Genomic DNA, 25950 nt, shown 5'->3' on the forward strand with positions numbered 1-25950 from the left:
TGAATTTTGGTCACTTGACATCTCATCCGAAATATAACCTATTATGACGTCTTATGACTTTGTGTGCCTGCTGGGAGAGCCTAACAGCCTAAAAACTGAGAATGAAACATGACTGCCACCTACAAGTAATATCTGTTATGTGCAAAATAACTTCAACACGATCCACAAAAAGCTGCGACTACTCGTGGAATCCCTTTCACAGAAACGCACATTATTTATAGCCAAATCTGTAAATAGTTAATCAAACATAAACAATAAAGGAACAGTCAAAACAATGTCCTCGTATTCAAGCTTTAAGTGCACCGAAAAGCCATTTGCACAATTAATACTAAATTAGTGCCCAAATCAGGCCTATTATGCATGCAGGCTTTCGACAGAAGCAATTACTTTAGTTTTTAGCTTCATAAAACTGAGCTGTGGTCAAAATGGAAACTCATTTCCAGTCGCTTTCGTCCCAATTATGCTCACACAAAAGGCACAGAACTGAGGTTAAACTGGCAGAATAGTGACCTGAATATACCCCAAATCCCCACATATGTAACACTGAAAAAGAGAGGGAGACCGTTTTCCTAAGTTTATGGTCATTATTTCATTATCTTTCCATTTTAGCTTACATTTTTTCTAAGGAAATGTGAGCTGGGCTGTTAGAAATATCCAGAATGGAAAACGTGTTGGCGTCAGTACCACCAAACAATAACATTAAGCTTTTGGACACGCAGTAAAAAACCCCAAAAAAGAGACTGATGCTATGGCAGGAGCAGATGGCTTGGTAACTCGGTGTGAATAAAGACTTGATCCTTATATATTCAGGATAAAACTGTAAAGCTTATTCTCGCTGTTTTCTCATAATATGAGTGTTACAACAGGGACGAAAAGGTCAAGAATTCTCCCTCGTAAATACGAAGTGACTCTGGCTTCAGAAGAGCGTTTTTCACCTCATCAACAAGCCTTGCCTGTGCTTTAAAGGACAGAGGTATTAACTTAAGCGTTGTAAATGCTCACTTAAGAAGGCTTAGGTATAAATAACATTTTCAGATTTGAGTTTTGAACAGAACTTTTGGGGTTTTCTGGGAGTTTGGCCATGTCGTGCTGCGTTCAAGAGCACCTGGTAAGCTCCCGCTTCCGTTAGACAGACTTTTTTTTACGACATGTCACAAATCCAAGCCAGAAACAAAGTAGAAAAACAGCCAGAGTGAAGCAAATAAACAAAGGAAGATCTGAATGAGTTCCTTTTCTATTACCGCTTGACAAACATCGATAAATGTATTTGCTCTGCTGTTTAGGTAACCTATGATTTATGAATGGCAACCAACAAACATATTGGGTCACAAATGTGCTTATATAGGACATTATTTTTTATGCATGTGTTTTCGGCTACTGTCGTACTGAATTTTTTAAAGATACAACTTTTTTTTAAATGGCAAAAATCGCAATAACACTTTTTCCGAAACAACCTCTAGAAAGCATTTATATTTTCTAAGACCAAAACAACCTCAAGTAAGCATTTATTTGATTGGAGAAACAATGAATTTTCAATTAAAAACCGCCGTTTTTATCACTTGTTTATCAAGCGATACTTCTAAATCCACATTAACACAGTGTGATGGAAACCCAGCCAGTATCAAAGCTGAATCTGCTCAGTGTGTTAAGCAATCATGTGTGTTTTTCTGAAGACTCACCTTAAACTACTTGATTCATTTCAAAACTAACTCAAAAACACCCAAAACTAACAAACATACAGGGTTATGAATTATACACATGAAATGAGATGTTTTAAAATTATGCATTTTCCTTTTATGCCAAAACTACTTAGGTTATGAAGTAAGGATCATCATGAAGATATTTTGTAAACTTCCAACTGTATATATATATATATATATATATATATATATATATATATATATATATATATATATATATATATATATATATATATATATATATATATTCTTTTTTTTAATTCATTTACTATATTTTTTGCATTGCTATCCTAATGAAAAATCCAGCTTAAACCAACCTAGGCAGGTTGGTTGGTTTAGCTGGTCGACCAGGCTGGTTTTACAAGGGTTTTGGCCATTTGGCCATTGGTTTTAGCTGGACATAGATGGTTTTGGCTGGGCTCCCAGCTTGGCTAGGCTGGTCAAGCTGGTTTTAGCTGGGCTTCTTTCAGCCTGACCAGCTAAAACCAGGCTGGAAATGACTGGAAACCAGCCTGGAAATGGCCAAAACCCCTCTAATACCAGGCTGGTCAACCAGCTAAAACCAGCCAACCAGCCTAGGCTGGTTTAAGCTGGATTTTTCAGTAGGGTAAGGACTTGATTTAAACAACCTTAAATGCAATTTTTTGTCAATATTTTTAGCATTAAGACCCTTGCATGTGCTCGCATTTTCTGTCGACGTTTAATGTCTTGTGACTTAATAAAGGGCACCAATGTGATCGCGCACACCAACGTGCAAAACACCAGGTGCCATCATTTTTTAAGAAAACGCCTCATGCTCGTTTTTTGTATTTTGTTTCGCAATGCGTCAAAACCTGCTCTACTAATCAGCATGGCACTTTTGTTCACGTGCACAGAGCTGCTGAAGTTACAGTAAACAGCACTTGGAGGTGCTTAAGCGCAAAACTCTCAATGCGAGCGCACATTGAAGAAGATGACCCCAAGGCGATATGAGCGTGGAGCTGCTTATTGCTCTGGTGAACCATAATCATTTCTTCATTGCTAGAGCTGGAGCTGCTGCTTGAACCATCCATGCTTGTTCGAATCGCCAGTAACTAACAACAAGCGTGTCAACTTTCTGTCTCCTTCTTCTTTGTTATAAGCGGGTGTCAGAAGCTTAAAGTTTTGTAGCGCCATCTGACGTCAAGGAGGGATTTTGCCAACTCTTCTGCTTGACGCCAGTGAAAATCCCTGCCGTGGGTGTGAATCTGGAAAAACCTCTCAGAAAAACACTGACAATAAACGTAAACACAGAGCATCCCGGTGTGTATGAGCCTTTAGATTGCAGATTTTAATATAGACATACATTGGCTAAATATTTTTTTATCATAACAAAGCAAACATTAATGGAAAGCTTGCTTATTTAGCTGGCAGTTTAGGCATAGACCTCAGAAAAAATACACACACACACACACACACACACACACAAACACACACACACACACACAAACACACACACACACACACACACAAACACACATACACACTCTGTGGCCACTTTATTAGGTACACCTGTCCAACTGCTTGTTAACGCAAATTTCTAATCAGCCAATCACATGAAAGCAACTCAATGCATTCAGGCATGTGGTCAAAATAATCTGCTCCAGTTTAAAGTGAGCATCAGAATGGAGAAGAAAGGGGATTTAAGTGACTATGAACGTGATATGGTTGTTGGTGCCAGACGGGCTGGTCTGAGTATTTCAGAAACTGCTGATCTGCTGGGATTTTTACGAACAACCATCTCTAGTGTTTACAGAGAATAGTTTGAAAAAGAGAAAATATCCAGTGAGCGGCAGTTCTGTGGGCACAAATGCCATGTTGATGGCAGAGGTCAGAGGAGAATGGCCAGACTGGTTCCAGCTGATAGAAAGGAAACAGTAACTCAAATAACCACTTGCTACAACCGAGGTCTGTAGAACAGCATCTCTGAATGCAAAATACCTTGAGGCGGATGGGTAACAGCAGCAGAAGACCACACCGGGTGCCACTCTTGCCAGCTAAGAACAGGAAACTGACGCTACAATTCACAAAGGCTCACCAAAATTGGACAAAAATGTTGCCTGTTCTGATGAGTCTTGATTTTTCCCTTAACATTAGCGTCAGAGTTTGGCATCAACAACATGAAAGCATGGATCCATCCTGCCTTTTATCAATGGTTCAGGCTGCTAGTGGTGGTGTAATGGTGTGGGGAATATTTTCTTGGCACACTTTGGGTCCATTAGTACCAATTGAGCATCTGCAGCAACTGCGGGATGCTATCATGTCAATATGGACCAAAATCTCTGAGGAATATTTCCAGTACCTTGTTGAACTTAGGCCACAAAGTATTAACACCCAGGTCTAGTAAGGTGTACTTAATAAAGTGGCCGGTGAGTGTGTATATATATATATATATATATATATATATATATATATATATATATATATATATATTTTTTTTTTTTTTTTTTTTTTTATTGCAATTACATCAATTCCCAGAGATGGGTTGCAGTTGGAAGGGCATCCGCTGCGTAAAACATATGCTGGATAAGTTGGCGGTTCATTCCGCTGTGGCGACCCCTGATTGATAAAGGGACTAAGCGGAAAAGAAAATGAATGAATGAATTACATCAATAATCATAAAGGAATAGCTGACAGAAAATGACTATTCTGGCATCATTTAAACACCCTCATGTGTTTATCTTCGAATAACAAATGTGTATTTTTACCATTAAATAACCTCAGATGATCCAATAAAAGGTCATAAAGGTTAAAAATGAAATCCATAAAACTTATTCTAATCACTTTAATGAAGAGACAAGCATATACTTAGAACTTGTCACATTTACCAATGTGATGCACTCGATGCACAACGTAAATACCCAGATTTGAATCATAATGTATGGCAATATTTTTCAAAGTTCCAAAGGTTCAAAGGTCATTGAGTGATGTTTACCTGACAGATCCCACTGATACACATATCCAGAGAGTCCGCCTTGCACCGAGTCCCGTCCAACACTTTGGGCGCCAGTTCCACCACCTGGCCTTTCCCCCGAGCTTGACATCGGAGGGCGCAGGGTGAAATTGGGTCGTAGGTCACAGGTATCCATTCATAGGTTTGTCCCTGGTACTTGATGTCATTGTGGGCGGAGCATTGTTGAGCCCTGAAGTCACCTGACTCTAGAGGACAGTCCTGATTGGAAGAAAAAGTAGGGTTAAGGGAAATACAACTTAAAGAGACAGTTCACCAAAACAATTAAATTTATCCACTATTTACTCACACACAATCACATAAGAATTAGTTTCTTTATTCAGCTGAACACAAAACAAGATATTTTGAATAAAGCTGAAAACCTGTAGACTTCCTAAGTAGGTAAAACAAATATTATGGAAGTCAATGGTTACAGGTTTTCAGCTTTCATCAAAATATCTTGGATTATTTTCTTTAAAAGAAGAAATAAAGACAAACAGGTTTAAAACAAGTAAAAGGTGAGTAAATGATGAAATAATGTTCATTCTTGGGTGAACTAATCCTTTCATTAAAACTGCTATAGTTATTCAGTATTTCGTTCATTTGTCCTGTTGTTTACGAGGCTCCGACGAAGTGGACAGGAAAGAAGGTCGCAACACGTAGGAATACTCTTGTGTTTAGTACATTAGGTTAGGGGTGAGCGACACTGCTTGTACTTTTGGATAGACAAAGTAGGATTAGGATACTCAGAAGATTTAAGACAAAAAATTTAAGACAATTTTAGACCCCGTGGACACATATTCTATTTATTTTATATATATACATATATACATATACATATATATATATATATATATATATATATATATATATATATATATATATATATATATATATATATATATATATATATATATATATATATATATTCTATTTATTTTTTTAATTACTTCATTGTTGTAGCTGTTCACTTTAAGAATTGTAAATACAAGTCACAGTCTTTGTTATATCTGCTTTGGTTGTCTTTGCACTTTATTCACTGTATTTATATATTCATATTTTAATTGTACACTAAATGTCAAATCCCATTTTCCATAAGACTAACACCAAAGTCCAATGTGAGGAACAAAAATTATCTTGATTAACTAAAGTAGTATGTTTTATATGGACTGTTTTTGATAACGTTTTGATAAGTCCCCATTTCACCATAAGTCACCATTTTGGTGATCAGCATTCCCTTCAGTAAGATTTCACCCACTTTAGTATGTTTTGGAGTTTAGATAAAAAATCTATAGAGAATTCTAAAACTATTTGTCCACTAACTCATGATCTGCAAGTCAATATACTGTAAAAAATGCAGGGTTCAACACAATCCCTTCATGTTGTCACAACACAAATTGATTAAGTTAACTTAACTGTTTTTACATATTTAAGTGGATTCAACATAAAACAATTAGGTTGGTCAGCGCCAAGTCCTAGTGGTTAAGTGCACTGACATATAGCACCATGGTACTCAAGGCACCGAGTTCGATTCCTGGCTTGAAACTATGTTGACTATCCTATCCCAATAAAAGGTGAAAAACGCATAAACAAAATTATTTTAAAAAAAATAAATAAATTTGTCCCAAAGACAAGATAGACTTTTGTTGTTTCAATTAATTTAGATGGATTTAAATTAATTTTGCAGCAAAAGTCATTTTTAAGGTGAGTTTTTCAGTTTTTCGTTACTTAATTTTCATAACACATAATCATGCCGTCACATACAACCCCAAAATCAGAAAAAGTTGGGACAGTATGAAAAACGCAAATAAAAAAAGAAAGCAGTGATTTTCAGATTGACTTGTACTTCATTGCAAAAAAAATGAACACAAAAAAATTTCTTGTTTTGTCAAAAACTTCATTTCATTTGTAAATGTACATTTAGACCTGCAACACATTCCAAAAAGCTAAACAGGGCTAGTAATCAGATATACTGGTAAATGATGTGATTTAATACAAGCGATGTCAACAGGTGATTGTAATTATGGTTTGGTTCAAAAGCAGCATCCAAGAAAGGTCTAGTCCTGGGCTGAAGATCGCCAACAAATACATAGGAAAATTATTGAAATGTTTAAAAACAATGTTCCTCAAAGAAAGATGGGAAGACATTTGGATGTTTAACCTTCAACAGTGCATGACAACATTAAAAGATTCAAATAATCTGGAAGAATTTCAGTGCGTAAAAAGACAAGGGCGCAAGCCTAAGCAGAACAACTGTGATCTCTGATCCCTCAGGCGGCACTGCATCAATAATCCTTATTAATCTATAAGGCATATCACCACATGGGCTCAAAACTACTTTGGCAAAACTTGTTGAGTACTGCAATATGTACATCCACAAATGCCTGGCGTCTTGTGCCAAAAGGGAGCCATATGTTAACAGTGTCCAGAAGCTCCGTCACCTTTTCATCTGCATCTAGAATGGACCATCACACACTTGAAACATGTATTGTGGTCAGAAGAATCCGTATTTCAGAAGAAATTAACTCTGTGTGCTCAGAACCAAAGAAAAAAACATCCACAAGTTACAAGCAACAAGTCCAAAAGCTGGGCACTGTCATAGTATGGGGTTGTGTCAGTGCCCTTGGCAAATGTAACTTGCACTTCTGTAATGATACCAATACCGTTGAAAAGTACATAGAGATTTTGGAGCAAAATATGCTTCCTTATTTTCCAGGGACTCATATTTCATATTTCATATGCATATTTCAACAATGCAAAACCACATTACAAAGTCCAGGCTGCGGACGGAAGGAAGAGGAGACAGGTACTTGACTGGCCTGCCTGCAGTCCCGACCTGTCTCCAATAGAGAATTTATGGTGCATTTTGAGGTGCAAAATGCGACAATGAAGACCCCATACTGTTGCCCACCTTAAGACTTGTTTGCTGGAAGAATGGGACAAAATTAAACCTGAAACACTTCATCACCTAGGGCCTCATGTATCAACGCTGCATACGCACAAAAACTTTGCGTACGCCAGGTTTCACGCTCAGAATCACTCATGTTTGTATTTACTTAAGATGAACTGAACGTGGTAATGTGCGCACATTTTTTGTGCGTGTCTGTTTTATTCCCATTGGCGACTCCTAGAAGCAGTTGTGTTAAATTGCCCTCTACAAAGTGTCTTTGAGCCTTGCAATGGCAGCTGTATGAGACAGGTTCATCTAGCAGGTATATAAGGTGTCCATACCATACAGTTAACCAGCCAAACATTAAAGCGCAATTTGCAGCGGTCGCCTGTTTTCCCATTGTAATGGGAGCGATCTACTGCACGCACATTGCTATAAAGACACCACCTGAAGATGAATTTGCATGCGTGAATCAGAAACATTTCCATTCAATAAATGTGCAAATAAAGTATGATGCACAGACTTATTAATGATTCCTACTTGTCTTTCTTGTGATAAATAATAGGCAAAATCTGATATGTAGTGGGGAAAAAAAGAAGAAAAAGTTCATCAGACGCTGGATTCAAACCAAGTTCATGCTCGAACGTGTCAAAACATGTTATCATGCACTTTACGAGCTGCGCCACTGAGACTGGTAAGGCTGCTTCAACATTTTACACCTATAAATCACACTATTTCTCTTTTAACTCCACAGTGCGATGTTCAGACCCAACTGTGTTAACCGCATCAGCTAAACTCTCCCCACTCTATTTTTTTCTTTTGTTGTTAATTCCGGAGGACAAACTTGCAAATAACACAATTTTCCTCCAGTCTACCTCCGTAAGCAGCACCTTCAATTCACATTCTGTTCAAAGTTTCTCTTTTGGCTTGCTTTTGCCATTGCTTTTACAAGTCTTCGTACATGAGGCCCCTGGTGTTTTCAGCCCGTAAACGTCTTTTAAGTGTTGTAAAAAGGAATGGCAACATTACAAAGTGGTAAATGCTTTACTGTTCCAACTTTTTTTAAATTGTGTTTTAAAAACCAAATTTAAATACATGTTTATTTAAAAATAAAAATCACAAGGAACACATGGAATAATGTTTATGTTTTAATGTAATGTTTGTCTGCAATGAAATACAAGTCAGAGTAAATTTAGAAATCACTTCTTTCTATTTTTATCTCTGTTTTCCATACTGTCCTAACTTTTTCTGATTTGGGGTTGCAATAGGTCCAAAAATAACAGCTGACCTGACAATGACACTGGAAATGTTATTTTTCGATGCGGTGAGATTAAGTTGTGATCACGTGTGTGACATCATAAAGCTTATGCAGATGACCGGGCGCATTAACGAATGAACTGATGGCAAACCTCCATGTTTTGAAAGACAATATTTCCTCTGTCATCTCCGGTGCACTATAAAAAACCACAATTCTTCCTCTGCAGCTCAGGACACTGAACTCATTTAATCATTCGGTCTTCTTCTCGGTAACCCCATGTGCAAAGACCATCAGTGATGACCGTGACTAAAGTGTCTCCATCGGATAGAGTCATTACAAATGACAAGTCCTCAATGTCAAGATTGGTAATGAAAAAAAAAGTGCAATTTAACAATGGCCCTCATCAACAGCAATTATAAAGCCTGACAGGGAAGACCGAGCATCAGTTCACACTGTTTTGACGGAAACTGAATAAATGTTATGCTGGGAATCTTTCCCAGATGGCTCTGATTGAAATTGTGGGTGAAAGAGGAATGCGATTCTAGAAGAAACTACTTAAATGGAAGAAGAAGAAGAAGAAAAAAAAACACAGGCTTTTGATTAAAACGGTTCTTGAGACACATGGGCATCTAACGGCTCTCACAATGAGGCCGTCAAGTAGTTGGTGACTATTGACTGAATCAAATAGCAACAGTTCTGACTCCACTTAACAATTCTGGTTGCATAACAGTTCCATTAACAACTCATTTTCAAGCCATTATGCTAAAGAGTTTAAGATTGATTTGCGACTCATTTTGAACAATTTGTTAAAGAAACATTTAAAGAACTAGGTCATGATTCAGACCAGAGTAAACAAAGCTCAATATTTTTTTTCTTTCTGGGTGAGTGCTTCAATCAGTCATTCACGGCCCCAAAAATGATAGCTAATATTCAATAGTAACTAATAAAGTTATGGTAACTAATAACTATAACTTTTCCAAATTTTATTGTAATGCAATAATGTGCAGCTGAAATGTATTGATACGAATTGAATTGAATTGAATTGAATTGAATTGAATTGAACTGAATTGAACTGAATTTAATTTAATTAAATTGAACTGAATTGAATTAAATTGAGGTAGCACGGTGTCTCAGTGGTTAGCACTGTTGTCCCACAGCAAGAACATCACTGGTTGGAGTCCAAGCTAGACCAGTTGGCATTTCTGTGAGGAGTTTGCATGTTCTCCCCGTGTTGGTGTGTTTTTTTTTGGGGTGCTCCAGTTTCCCCCACAGTCAAAAGACATGCGCTATAGGTTAACTGGATGAACTAAATTGGCCGTAGTGTATGAGTGTGTCTGTAAATATGATAGTGTATGGGTGTTTCCCGATAATGGGTTGTGGCTGTAAGGGCATCGGCTGAAAAAAGCATTTGCTGAAATAGTTGGCAGTTCATTCTGCTGTGGCGACCTCGGATAAATCAAAAACTAAGCCGAAGGAAAATGAATGAACTGAATTGAATGACATTCTGCTCACTCAGCGGTAGACTAAATCCCACTCAGTTCTCACTCTGACATAACATTTTTATAGTAGGTCTTATTATTTCCCCCATGTATAAAGAAACTATTGAGTAAATATCTCAACTGGTCCTATACATAGAGTGGATTTCTCTGGAAAACAAATGTTTTGGGAAATATTAAATTTTTGAAAGGTGATCACAATTGTTAGTAGAAAACACACTCATTCATCTCATTGACACATTAACTGACACAAACACTGTGCAGTTATAAAGTGTGCTTCTCATAGGTGTTCACATAGGTGAGTGGGCTTGACAAACCACCCGTATAAACACTTTCTCTCTCTCAAAAACTCTCAAAAGCTAATGTAAAAGTGCTCCAGCCAGACTCAGAGACAGGCTTAATAGATTAAAAAATAGTAAACCAAACTGTTTGGGGGAGTTTTATTTTTATTTTACAAAGAGCAGTGTTTCTTTAGCATAGATCATTGAATTGGATTAGACCACTATATCTTGCTCATAAAAAAAGGCCCAAAATATTAGGTCAATGTCCTATCCAATTTAGTCAACCTCCAGATTTGGTAGGAGCACTTTTAGCTTAGCTTCCCTGCTGAAAAATCCAGCTTAAACCAGCCTAGGCTGGTTGGCTGGTTTTAGCTGGTCAACCAGGCTGGTTTTAGAGAGGTTTTGGCCACTTCCACTTTGGCCACTCTAAAACCACTTCCTGGTTTTAGAGAGGTTTTGGCCACAACCAGGCTGGTTTTAGAGAGGTTTTGGCCACTTCCACTTCTATTATTCCTGGTTTAAGCTGGATTTTTTAGCAGGGTTAGCTTGGCTTAAATAATTAAAACAGATTAGACCTTTAGCATCTCATTAAAATAAAAAGAGTTTTGATAATTGTCCCATTTAAAGATTGACTCTTCTATAGTTGCATTGTGTACTATGACAATATTGAGCGAGATGCTAATGTTCTAATCCGATTCAATGATCTAAGCTAAGCAAAGCTAAGCTAAATGTGCTCCAGCCAGACCCAGAGACAGGCTTAATGGATTAAAAAATGGTAAACCTAACTGTTTGGGGGAGTTTTATTTTTATTTTACAAAGAGCAGTGTTTCTATAGCATAAATCATTGAATTGCATTAGAACACTAGAATATTGCTCATATAAAGGCCCAAAACGTTTTATAATTATGCTATCCAATTTAGCCAATTTAGCACTTTTATCTTAGCTTAGCTTTAATAATCAAAACAGATTAGACCATTAGCATCTTGCTAAAATAAAAAGAGTTTTGATAATTGTCCTATTTAAAGATTGACTCTTCTATAGTTGCGTTGTGTACTATGACAATATTGAGTGAGATGCTAATGTTCTAATCCGATTCAATGATCTAAGCTAAGCTAAACTAAGCTAAGCTAAAATGCTCCGGCCAGACCCAGAGACAGGTTTAATGGATTCAAAAATGGTAAACCTAACTGTATGGGGGAGTTTCATTTTTATTTTACAAAGAGCAGTGTTTCTTTAGCATAAATCATTGAACTGGATTAGACCACTAGAATCTTGTTCATAAAAAGGCCCAAAACGCTTTATAATTGTCCTATCCAATTTAGCACTTTTATTTTAGCTTAGGTTAAATAATTAAAACAGATTAGACCATTAGCATTACACTAAAATAAAAAGAGTTTTGATAATTGTCCTATTTAAAGATTGACTCTTCTATAGTTGCATTGTGTACTATGACAATATTGAGCGAGATGCTAATGTTCTAATCCGATTCAATGATCTAAGCTAAGCTAAGCTAAATGTGCTCCAGCCATACGCTGAGACAGGCTTAATGGATTCAAAATGGTAACACTATTTGGGGGAGTTTATTATTATTCTTTTTTTATAAAGAGCAGTCAAAAATGGAGCTTGACCAGTACAATGTCACTTGTAACAGGATTAATATCCAATTTAATCAAATATCAAACAAATTAATCTTAATATGAATCTGTATAATTTTATGAACTGCATCCAGTTCTATATAAGTCTGCAGCTTTTTTGCAGTTACAGATGCCTGGTGGGCCTCATAACACATCATATTAACTTACTGTGTTGCTGCATGTTCTGTAACGGATGTTTCTGCCCTCGCAGTTCCTGTCGAACAAACACAAAACAACAAAATCAGATATGTTACACAAAGCCATTGTTCTTTGCATTACTGCTGACTACTTTTGTCGCAATATTACAATATCAAGGGGAAAGGAAACACCCCAGTATTTATCCCTATTCAAAAATCATTTTTAGACCTGCTCCTGATTATTTTGTCTGCTTTGTTAGGAACTTTGCCTGCCTGTGTGCTTCGTGAGGACATAAAATGAATGCATGCTATTACAAAAACAAAAATACAGAAGACATTTTCCCGTAGATTTCCAGACAGGTAATAACAACAACACTGTCAAGCTTGAACAAGAGCATGGGGGGAAAAAGGAAATGATTTGCTATTTGTGATTATCTCTAATGGCACCGAAAAACATGAATCCAGTGACAGCTGTGTGAAAAGTGTTTCGAACGGAGGATGTTTAGAGAAAAAAAAGGCAGAAAGAAGGACAACAGGATATTGACTTTCTAAATGGCCTATCACTTCAGCCTAGAAAGCATTACGCTATCAAATTCCAGCTTATTAATTCCGCTCAGAGAAGCCGCAGTCACCCTAAACAGAAAAGGTTCACGTCACAAGCTTCTGAGGGGTGGAAGATGCAAGCGGACTGTTATTAAGATCTCAATCTTTCTCTGATATCCTCCTGCCCTTGAGCGAAATGATTTGGATAGGAATTCTCGCTTATATTTATATGGGTACTGACTCGGAAAATGGATACTGACTCAGAAAACCATGCTTTTAGATTTAACATCTGCTTACAGCATTGTGTTGGTATTAACCCTTGTGTAGCGCTCAAATTGACTAGCCTTTCATTGTGTTTGTGGCTGTTGTCCCATTGACTTCCATTGTAATGACATTTTGTTTTATTGCAAAGCCATGACAGCATATAATCATGCACTCTTTATTGTTAGGGGTTTTCCCAGTTTGCATAAGGTAAAATGTGTCAGTTTTATTGTTGTTCATCAGTTGGCATCATTAACCTTTTAGATAGGCCTGTGCAAATCGTCTGTGGCTTTTATAATGAGTTCTATGGAGTAAAACAGCAGATTACAGAGTGTGTGTGCATAAATACACTTACCATGTTAACTGTACTGAGTGCTGAGCTGCTTATTTAGATTTTCTTAGAAATATCAAGATAAGTAACACACACTACTCTATCTAGAAGGCATAAACTAAACTTTTTTTGCACTGCAACCGATGATCAATAGTAAAAATAGGATATTTCACCACTTCCCAACAGGGAAAAGCAGCAACAATCAAGAATGCATGATTATATACTGCCATGGCTTTGCAATCAAAAAATGTCATTAAAATGTCAATGGGCAAAAACAGCCTCTAACATAACAAAAGGTTAGTCAGTGTATTGTTGAATTTTTTTAACATTTTCAAAGCAAAATGTTTGTCAAAACTAGATTTGTCACCACAAATCATTCTATTTGCTGAAACACAGGGAAAGTTGCAGCCAAAGTAAGGCTCAAAATTACCACAGACTGCATGAAAACCCCCCCAACAGCATATAAGGGTTTAGTGTACTGTTTTGGGATGGTTTTGCTCATATTTATCTGACAGACGTGTTTCTGCCAGCCTTGAGGAGTTTATGTCATCATCATCAAGCTGGATTTATACTTTTGAAAAGAAACTGACCGCAAAGACAGACGGATAAACAGAGAAGAAGGAAGTTTCCGGAACTACGTCATATCATTAATTTCATTCAAGATTTTTAAACTAATTATTTGTATTGTTTTTATAAATTATTTTTATGATTATAAGGATTTTTATAACCATTCTAGATTTTTGTTTAATCAAACTTTGAAGCATTACTTGCTTTTGTTCATACACCATCTCGGACAGTTTTATCTATTAATGCTTAAAATATTAAACTTATTAAATATTAATTAAATATAAACAAATATTAAAATATTTATGATAAGAGAACATGGCTTGCTCTACAAAAAGATTTTTCTTAATATATCAAGAATAAAAGCAAAAAACAAAAAGACTTTTAGATTTAGCTCTCTCCACAATTCACACATTACTGTCTGGCTATAGTTTCTGTCCTCTACTTAGGCTAAAAAGGCAGTAATGGTCCAACATTCCTGACCATTATCACCAATAAAGCATAGAAACAGGGCATCAGTAGTATACTGTAAAGCGATTCAAATATTCCTTCCCAGTTGTCAAATAAATTATTTATATTATTGCTTATTTATAGTTTTGCTACTATTAATTTGTTTTAAATTCAAAATTGTAACACACATCAGCATAAAACCTATGAATGGAGGAAGAACATATTCTGTGATTGTGTACATGGGTCTCCACTTTTGCCATGACCTCTTTTAGCATTAACAAACATATCCCTCAGGTTTTTTCAAACTTAAAAAAAAAAACATTTCCTCCTTTCCTACAGCTGTTGCAATTTCTAGCCAAGAATTATTGATCATCTGGTTATCTCTATGATCGCGGATCATAAGAGAAGTCTGTACAGGCGTAACTGTTTCAGACAAAATCTCTTCAAAGCGTTTCATATTCAACTCAAATCAAATGTGGTGGTGCGCGAACTGTCCGCTCGAGTCTCAAAAAAATTAGGCGCTCCACCAGCCGAAAACATGTCGCGCGGACCCAAAGAGAACCTCCAAAAAAACACCAATGACGTCACATTTACCACGCACACTCAAGCAAACTAGCAAACGCCTCGAGTATAAACAAGGCTTCAGTTTCTCTATCGTGCACAGTTCCTCAAGGTTCTATCCCTGGGCTTAGTCCGTTCACCTTGTATTTGTCTATTTTTAAAAAGCATGAAATCTGATTTAATTTTAATGCAGTTTGGTATGTGCCTTGTGTTAAAAAATCACAGTTTTGGAATGTTGTTTGCTTAACCAAGAGGGAAGCCTAAATTCAAAATGCCTCTTTTTTTATTATATATAAAAATCATCTGTTGAACTGCATCCCAATCATCACAAATACTGCAGAAGACCTACTGGAACACGCATGGATCCAAGATTCTCACAGAAATCAGTCAAGTTTGGTGAAGGAAAAGTCATGGTTTGGGGTTACATTCAGTATGGGGGTGTGCATGAGATCTGCAGAGTGGATGGAAACATCAACAGCCTGAGGTGTCAAGACATTTGTGCTGCCCATTACATTACAAACCACAGCAGAGGGCAATTTCTTCAGCAGGATAGCGCTGCTTCTCATACTTCAGCCTCCACATCAAAGATCCTGAAAGCAAAGAAGGTCAAGGTGCCCCAGGATTGGCCAGCCCAGTCACCAGAGCTGAACATTATTGAGCTAAGAGTAATCTAGAGGCCTTTGCCTTTCATATAAGCCACTTCTAATACCATATGATCAACTAGAAGTCAAGTTATTATTATTTGTTGTTCCTAAAACTTGGATAGGCGACAAGACTTTTGTCAGGTAGTGTATATACTGTAATCACACACTTGATTATGATAATCATATGCATATACTGTGGTCATTTGCTTCTAGAAGAAAATATTCTGAGGGCTGTCAAATTTAGGTGAAAGTCATCAAAAAGGCTGTCATGGAAAGAGGTCAGAACAAAACAAAATGCTTGCTGTGGTAAAATTGAATTCCAAACATGCACCGGGTGATGCAACACTACATTTTGTTTGGTACACATGTACAGTATCAAATCCTCATGCTGTACATATAATCATTCACATTGCAACACAAGCGTTCACTGCACTGTAATGGTCAGAACAGCATGGATTAGCTCTAACAGTCTCGTTCTACGGTCAGTGTTCTCTTTCAGGTCAACTGCAGCAGGAGTCGTCTCCTCTCCAGCCCATAGCTGTCTGTTATTTCTACTCAAGCGCTCTCTAACAGGTGCTCCCGCCTGTGTGCAAGCGATATTGCTCGGATGCTGCGATTCAGAAAGAGCGTCTTTGTTCGCCGACCACATAATCAACTGTGGAATCGCTTCCAGATCTTCCTGTAATCAGCAGAACGCAATCACAACACAAGCTGCTGCAGCTCCTCTAAAGTTATACTGGCAATAAACAAAAGGAGGAAGAGAGCGGAGGTTACACTGCAGTAGCACATGGCGGTCTCTTTAATATCACAAAGACTTAATCTGTGCAGGATACAGAAAATGTTATTTCTGTAGAAGAAATAGCATTATGTAGTAGTTAAAGGGTTCCCAAATAGTTACATTAGAAAGAGAAAGACTTTGACTATTTTAAAATCACGTTTAAAGAACTGAAAAAAAATCAAAACTGGTGTATTACTACTGATTTTTAAATGCACTGAAAAAAATTCAGCAAAATTGTTGCAAACAATTTAATTGTGTTGAATTTAAGCAAACAAATTAAATTTAGTAATGTTTAACTTAATTTGTTTGTTTAAATCCAGTCCAAACAAATTGTTTACAATCACTCAACTTAAAATATTTTAGTAAATTCAAGGAATCATCTTTTGCATTTTCGATAGTGTTATTGTACAAGATTTACACTTATGATTTAAGGAATTTTGACATTTTCTCGTTCTGTTTTTGAGAATTTAGTATAATTGTTGAAATAAAACCATAAACAAATGTGCATTCAACTTTAATTTAAGCCCTTTTAAGAAGCTGAGTTTGGTTTTAATTACTTTCCAGGCCTTGAATCCACATGTCAGAAATTACTTTGAAAGTACTTTTAGATACTTTCAAGAAGCGTGGGAACCCTAGTTAGTAGTGGTTTAAAGTTTTATTATTCCCATGGGACAATTCATTCTAACATGGTATGGTGTTTCACATACAACAGAAATAACATACTTGACTCGATAAATACCAACTCTTAACCTCAAGTACAGAAACAAAACAAAAAAAAACAAAAAAAATTCATTCTTTTTTTTCCTTTGGCTTAGTCGCTTATTTATCAGGGGTCACCAGCAAAATGAACTGTGAACTATTCCAGCATATGTTTTACACAGCGGATGCCCTTCCAGCCACAACCCAGTACTGGCAAACACCCGTACACACTTATCCACACACACACTCATATACTACGGACAATTCTGTTTACCCAATTCATCTATAGCGCATGTCTTTGGACTGTGGAGAAAACCAAAGCACCCGGAGGAAACCCACGCCAACATGGGGAGAACATTCAAACTCCACACAAAAACGCCAACTGACTCAGCCGTGACTTAAACCAGCAACCTTCTTGCTGTGAGGCGACAATGCTAACCACTGAGCCAATGTGCTGCCCATAATAAATAAGAATAATTTAAAAATATTACTAATTATAAACCATCGATCAACTACATTTATTACGCAACTGAACTGCTTCAGGCTCAAAAGTAAATTCATAGTGATTTGTCGTTATACATTTACTTTTATAAGTCTGTAAATTTATAATGATATGTTCAAAATGTTACTGATTGAGGGGGAAACATGTTTTTATTGACTAACATAGGATTCTATTTGGTATAAATTGTGTTAAGCATTGTCCTTCAGCCTAAATTTTTTGCGAAACTAAAATAAGTGAATGTAAAAATACACTTGTCTGCAGTCACTGTTTTTTTAAGGTAAGTGGATGCAAACAATTTATATGGGCTGAGTTTAAACAAACAAATTAAATAAAAAAATGTTCAACTTAATTTGTTTATTTAAATTCAACCCATCGACATTGTTTGCAACCACTTCCCTAAAATCCAACAAATCATTTTTGTTCAATGAATGATGATAACTTTTGTTCCTTTTCGCACTAATGATATTTACAGGGATATTTCATAAATAAAATAAAGATTATTTCCATGCGGTTCTTAGCACAACACCAAATAAATACCACAAAACACCTATGATTTATAATCAAACATGGACAATGTTTCTGGGGAGGTCAGTTTGCTCGGTAGCTCACCTTGTAAAGTACTTGTAATGCAGAATGCTTGGGTTCAAGTCTGGTGAAGCACAGTTCCACAAAAGCAAAGTAAAATCAAGGTAAAACTATGTGGTGGCAGGGCTCTTTTCTCTTACATTGGCTTTTGTCAGCTTAGTCTCTATTTCAGAGGCCGCCACAGCGGAATGAACCGCCAACTATTCTAGCATTTCTTTTTACACAGTGGATGCCCATCCAGCTGCCTCCCACTGGGAAACATACATACACTCTTATTCAAACACACACACGCACGCACGCACGCACGCACACACACACACACACACACACAAACACACACACACACACACAAACACAAACACACACACACACACACACAATTATACATTATGGTCAGTGTAATACATCTATAGTGCATGCCGTTAGACTGTAGGAGACACTGGAGCACCTGGAGGAAACCCACGCAAACACAGAGAGAACATGCAACTGTGAAATGCCACCTTGCCCAGCCGGCACTCGAACCACCGACCTTCTCGCTGTGAGCCGACAGTGCTAATCACTGAGCCGCCAAGCTCCCCAAAACTAAATTCAACAGATGACATTTTTGCCCAAAACTGTGTCTCTCTCTTCAGGCGAGAGCAGTAAAGATCCTGTCAAATATCTGTGTTTGTCATCGTAGCATATATGACAGCGCCACACTTGATTTGAGTCTTCAGCGGGCAGATCTCTGTCATTGTTTTGTCAGACCGCTCGTGGTTATGGCTGACCTCAGACAGAGGACTGAGAAATCTTCCTTTCCAGAAAGAATGGAAAACATGACAGATGCTTTGGATTGAAGCGATTTTCTTTCTCTTCTCAGCTTCTGTTTCTGTCTTTCCCCTTCTAAAGAGGAGAAAAGGGTTTTGTTGCTCGACTAATAATGTTAGTACACATGGTATTAATTATGCATGTGCATAATTTACATGATTTAGAATACATTACAGAGGAGTCGCTGTCATTAAAGCGAAGCCAGGAGAACTGAATGATTCATGAATAGGGCAAAATGTGTTTTCTGGGTATAATACTTGTCTTGAAATGCTAATTGGGTTTAGATAGCTTGGTTTCTAGAACAGTAAAGCGCACATGGCTAATGCACTTTTGTAAACTTTGTGAAGGTGAAATGTCGCTTATTTGTGTAAGGCTCGATGCTTACGCTGCTATTCTGAACTAATAATCGGAAATAGAAAGCATCTGACTCCACTGTTATTAATCTGACTCTATTAAAGTTGCTATCATCATTGATTAAAAAAATCTGAACGCCTTAAAGGGCCATGAAACCTCCTTGTTTCAGCAGGGTTTTTTTTTACACCTCTATGTTGGAAAAATTTGAAAAGTGGGCGTGTCCAGCTCTTTTTAGGGGGGAGTGTCGAAGGAGGGGAAAGAGAGAAGGTCTGTAAAAATTTGCATAAAAATAGGAGTGTCAGTTTGGGCATGCGCTGATTTTCACAGAGGCAAAACAAACGCACAGAGGCAGAGGAGAAAGACAGTGACTGTGTTTACATGGACATCAGTAATGGAATTATTTGCTAAATTATTAAATGGTAGACTTTAACTGCAGTTTGGCTCTTTCATTCAGGAATTTCATTCATGCCTCTCGTGACAAACGAGATATTTGATTCGAGGAATTGCTGGAAGTGTGTACTAAGATGCACTAACTAACTAACAAACTAACTTTGCCTCTGAATAAACAAACAAAGAGCACTGATCACTCACTTACCAAATCTGTAGAGACAGGACATTCAAAACCAACTGGAGCCGCGTCTTCATTAAAAGGAGACGAGCGGAAAATCCGGATTTCACCATTTCCAGATGACAAAAGCTCTCGGGTAAAAAATTCTCCTAATAAACGTATTTTTGTCGCGCGTCGCATGCACTGTAATCCTCACATGAGTCCAGCTGCGCTCTCATAGAGGGACTTTGAAAACAACACCTTCACTGCAGCAAATTATAAACGCAATACTGACGACCCCTATCTCCAAACAATTCTTGTTCTCCCGCTTCCCTGCTGAAAAATCCTACAGTGTTCAGACGGCAGAGAGACTCCACGTTGTGTTGCCAACCCAGCTGAAAAATCCAGCTTAAACCAGCCTAGGCTAGTTTGGCTGGTTTTAGCTGGTCGACCAGGCTGGTTTTAGAGGGGTTTTGGCCACTTCCAGGCTGGTTTCCAGCCTTTTCCAGCCTGGTCTTAGCTGGTCAGGCTGGGAGATGACCAGCTAAAACCAGCTTGACCAGCCTAGCCAGGCTGGGAGTCCAGCCAAAGCCAGCTATATCCAGCTTAAACCAGGCTGGTCAAGCTGGTTTTAGCTGGATTTGGCAGGTCATTTTCCAGCCTGACCAGCTAAGACCAGGCTGTAAATGGCTGGAAACCAGCCTGAAAATGGCCAAAACCCCTCTAAAACCAGCCTGGTCGACCAGCTAATACCAGCCAACCAGCCTAGGCTGGTTTAAGCTGGATTTTTCAGCTGGGTTGGCAACACAACGTGGCGTCTCTCTGCCATCTGAACACTGTAACTGGTAAAAACAGTCTTGGAAGCTATCATGCATATTAATGAAGTTGCAACACATACCCATTAGAGTGCGCAGATTGGTTTGAACCAAGTCTTACTCATAAATGAATGCAGCACACACAGAGAAACACGTCATAATGAACTCCCAGGTACAGACGTCCAGTCTACATGCTGGAACACATGCTAAGATCTAATGGCCGTGACGCAGCTTCAAAACTTCGTTTCAAACCGGAAGTACGAATTAGCTTAAAATAACGCAAAAACAACCAATTTTCACTTTTTAGTGAAATATTTGTGTCCTAATAGTGTTTTTAGCAGCATGGGACACATATATGACTGTCAACAGCTCAAAAAAAGTGTTTTGGTGTTTCGTGACCCTTTAAAGCAGGCAAAGTTGTTTATTAAGTGACATGCTTAAAAATACAGACAGCAGAATGAAACAAACTAACATACTGTTTAAAGCAGGGGTCACCAACACGTGTTCTAAAAATAGCTCATTATAGCGCCACTTACCAGTAAGCTTCATCTAATATAGAAGTAATCATTTAAAAATATAAATATTTGCAGAGATATATAAAAATAAAGTGTTGCAGATTGATACATTAAAAACCGGTTATTTCCTACCCTGTTAAATCATTGTTGATAACTTTTGTGAGAATCATTAACATGATCAGTGTCTTCACATGGATGAATATCATTCATTATTACCAAAAACATAAAGTATAATTAAAAGTAAATTGAGCCAATTTGTTATTTGAGAAGTGTTTATCAAACTGGTAGCCCTCCACATTAATCGGTACCCAAGAAATAGCTCTCAGTTTCATAAAGGTTGGTGACCCCAGGTTTAAAGAAACAGCTGTAACATATGAACTGCCGTTATGAGGCTATGCAGCGGTTTGAGGGAGAAGCAGAGTAAAAGCCATTCTCCCCAAAACAGTTTTCTTTCCTTCTTATACCCTGAGCAAAGCATTGTCAAACAAGAGTGAAAACAAACCCCGAAAACCAGCTGAACATGAAGTTGAGGATACAGAGTGGGGGAGAAGTGCATTAACATACTCTCCTCAGGCCATGACTTAACAATAGTAAATAGATTATATATTGAAATACATCAATCTCTCTGTTGATTTCATCACTACAATGCTTAAGTCATAAAGTGTCAAATGACAACAAACATGACAGTTATATGAAGAAAGATCACAAGCAGATGAATTGTGTATGGTGAGAGGCACTGTCACACCTTTACCGTAAGACAAACGGCAGAGATGTGTATAGGAGCTGAGGTGAACTCATGACCAGTGCTTGGAATATCTCAGTAGCCCTTCATCAGCATAGAAGGAATAGCATATAATGTTGTCTCAGCTTACAATCGCATTCAAAATACCTCCAATCCAAGTTTAACATGATATGAAGAAACATAATTACAGCTACAGAGCTCTGGTCCACTACTCAAATGACTGTTATTGTGTAGTAAAAATGTGTACTTTTACTTTCACTTGAGTACATGTTTAGTGCTGTATTGGTACTTTTACTCCACTATTTTCCTTCAATCTGCAGGCACTCCTTTATTTTTAATTGGCTAAAATAGAAAAACCAGTCCTGTGATTACCGTCCAATCAAATCACACGTAGAAACTTCATTGCATCATAAAGAACAACCTCAAGACATGGGCGCTTCATACAGTAAATGCAGCAAAGCACTAAGAGTGTCCAAGAAGATGTACGAAATCATCACGCGCAATGACCTCCAGGGTATTTAGACTACTTGTCACTGATGCTGTCATCATGATGATTAGTCTGTCATGATGGTTAAAGCTCTGAATAATCTAGGTCCTGTTTATCTAACCAACCTTCTGTCTCGCTACAATCCAGCTCGCTCTTTAAGATCTCAAAACTCAAGGCTTCTGGTAGTACCTAGAATAGCAAAGTCGAGTAAGGGAGGTAGAGCCTTCTCCTTTATGACTCCTAAACTCCTGATAAAGCTCAGACACACTCTCTCAGTTCAAAACTAGATTAAAGACTTATCTGTTTAGTAAAGCACTCAATGCATCACCTAGCGGGTTTCAACACAAGTTTCTGCATCTTGTTTATATACACTATGAACAGCAGCTACGCTTATTATTCTCTTTCTTCTCCATTTCCACCTGGGGATACTCATCCCGAGGTCCTCAGATTATGCGGAGTCACTGATTAGACCCAAGACCAGCGACGAGATGATCCCAAGCTGTCCATATCCGGGACCAGGCCGTATTTTGAGCTGCTGCTGCGCTGTTGGTCATGGGGGAGTGGAGAGTATGAGACTGATTCCTGTGACGCTCCAGGGACAGACGAGTCTTCGCCGAGGCTAGCTTCCAGCCTCCACTGCTGAGACTGCAGCTCTGCACAAGACTTTTGGCCAGCGGAGAAATAAAAATTAAAGAAATTAATTAGTCGTGCTAAACTGAGTCTGGTTCTCTTAAGGTTTTTTTTCTTCACTCTCCTGTTGGTGAAGTTTTTTTTCCCTCTCCGCTGTCGCCACTGGCTTGCATGGTTCAGGATCTGAAAAGCTACTCATCGATGAATTTGCTCTTCAGTGTTTGGACTCTCAATAATGACTTCAAACCACACTTAACTGAAACTGAACTGAACTTAAACACTAAAAACTGAACTACCCTGATCCTGTTACTATGACCATTTATGTGAAGCTGCTTTGACACAATCTACATTGTAAAAGCGCTATACAAATAAAGCTGAATTGAATTGAATTGAATTGAATTTCCTAACAATTTGCCTACTTTCATCTGCCACTGAAATCAACGGTAATGCTAGAAGTTAGGTGTATCAGACCACCTCACAGAAACAAACAGAGACATGTTTTTATAGCGACCCGGTGGAAATGATCCAATGAATGGCTTATTTACAGTTGTCTCTACACATTAAAACTGGGATAGATAGCTGTTTTTTTAAATTATGTTGGACACAGTTGTGTTTTTTGAAGCTTACTGCCCATTACTTCCTTGCTGGAGAGTAGATGAAAGAAGCTAAAGCAGTGCATGTAGAAAATGGATGCCACACATCATTTAGGCTGCGATACTCATTTAAAGCTAATTGGCCGATTAGATCAGACTGAAAACAAGAGAAAGGGTCAATTATGCTGCACTTTGGGTCTCATTGGAAATGCTTTAATTGTCCCTCAATGTAAAATAACTTTTAGTGATTTGCAATTAAATGCTTCCTGTGTAAGGATTCTTTTTATTTTGTTTTGTTTGTGGTTGGTTGTGGTTTTTATATTTACGTAGAAAATAATAATTTTTAAAACAATTTACTCTTTTATTTTTTTTTATATATGTAAAGATATCTGTGTATTGCTGTACATCCTGTGTGTATTAAGCAATGTGTAAACGTTTGGACCTGCATAGGCACATAACTAACTTGCTCTGCACAGAACTTTAGACCAGCTTTTAGTTGATCAATGGTGCAGTCTATTTCAGTTCCTCTAAATAGTAACACGCCAACAATACAACTTAACACACCTCCTTTATAGACCAGCACACCCATGAGTCTACAAAGTGGTGCAAATGAATTTTATATTAAAACAAAGTGGCGTAAAATGTGAAAATTACAGTTGTGCTGGTTTAAAAATGGCAACAAATCGCGCCAAACTGGTCTTGCACCTTATTGGGCCAGGTGTATGATAGGGCCCTAAATCTTTCAAACATTCATACTTGGAACATCTGAAACAATTTTTATTGGGATTTATTTCAAAAATGTTGATTATAATAATACAGGGTTTCTGCAGGTTTCATCAAGTCCAGTTTAAAACTTTTTACTACCATTATAACACTATTATAGATGAAATTGAAGATTTATGCTGAAGGAATTTTTGTTTTGCTGGCCACAAAAATCAAATGTTGTTATTTCTTAGCCACATAATTTAATGTGGAAAAACAAGAACAATCTCTACATTTTTTTAAATGACAAGTTTAACATTGTAAAAGTATATCACAGAAAAAAATACATGATTAATCAAAAATAGCTAAAGTACTTGTTGGTTTTTGGTCCAAATGAATTCAACCTAATGTGTTTCTGTTATAAACGTTTCTAATAGTAATCTAAACTTAATAGTTTTAATAACTAATTTCTAATAACAGATTTATTCTATCTTTGCAATGATGACAGTACATAATATTTGACAAAATATTTTTCAAGACACTTCTATACAACTTAAAGTGACATTTAAAGGCTTAACTGGGTTAATTAAGTTAACTAGGCAGGCTAGGGTAATTAGGCAAGTTATTGTATAACAGTGGTTTGTTCTGTAGACTATCAAAAAACATGTAGCTTAAAGGGGCTAATAATTTTGACCTTAAAATGTATTTAAAAAAATTTAAAACTGCATTTATTCCAGGCGAAATAAAACAAATAAGACTTTCTCCAGAAAAAAAAAATTATATCAGACATACTGTGAAAATTTCATTGCTCGGTAAAACATAATTTGGGAAATATTTAAAAAAAGAAAATCAAAGGAAATATAAATGAGATGGATGGTTGGTGATTGGATAGATCTCAGCCTGATCTGGGAGCTTTACTTGGACAGAGGAAATTTAAGACCAATTTAAAATTATTTAAGACATACAACACAATATTTCTGTGAATTTAAGACTTTTTAAGGCCTAAAAAGTTGTTTTGAAAATTTTTGTTTTGAAAAATACATTTTAAGACCCCGTGGACACCCTGTAATAAAAAAATAAATAAACAGCATTTATTTTGAAAATGAATCCTTTACACCAATTTTTGATCAGTTGAATTTTCCATGAAAGCCAAATTCTGATCTTTGCCTTTCAGTTAGTGAGACGCCATAAATATAGCACAGTATATGAATGTATGTGTGCATTTGTTCACTCACCCTCCATTCAGACACCTGCGTAATGAATATGAGGCTCCGCCCCCACATGTGCGAGAACAGTCACTCCACGTGCCCCAGGCATCCCAACCAGTGTCCCTCTCCTCATCAGACCGGGTCGTTCTTGACGACTGCAAAATGCAACAAACATCAACATATGAGGGTGTGTTCACACTTAGTTTCAAACCAGCAGGAAAACAAGAGACATTTGCTCAAAAAGCAGTCAAAGACCACATGAACCGGA

The 25950-nt window shown here is 37.3% G+C and overlaps 1 protein-coding gene across 3 annotated transcripts in view; it reads right to left on the reverse strand.

Moving 5' to 3' along the window:
- Nucleotides 1–25950, reverse strand: part of adamtsl3 (ADAMTS-like 3) — a 391526-nt gene that overhangs the window by 170028 nt on the left and 195548 nt on the right. For all 3 annotated transcript variants that reach the window (XM_003198899.7, XM_068222541.2, XM_068222542.2), the window contains exons 4-6: nt 25710–25837; nt 12396–12441; nt 4654–4890 (exon numbers count right to left, since the gene is read on the reverse strand). In XM_003198899.7, the coding sequence (XP_003198947.5) occupies nt 4654–4890; nt 12396–12441; nt 25710–25837 (411 nt within the window). The remainder of the gene's footprint in view (nt 1–4653; nt 4891–12395; nt 12442–25709; nt 25838–25950) is intronic.

The sequence above is a fragment of the Danio rerio genome, chromosome 7, assembly GCF_049306965.1.
Source record: "Danio rerio strain Tuebingen ecotype United States chromosome 7, GRCz12tu, whole genome shotgun sequence".
Lineage (NCBI taxonomy): Eukaryota > Metazoa > Chordata > Actinopteri > Cypriniformes > Danionidae > Danio > Danio rerio.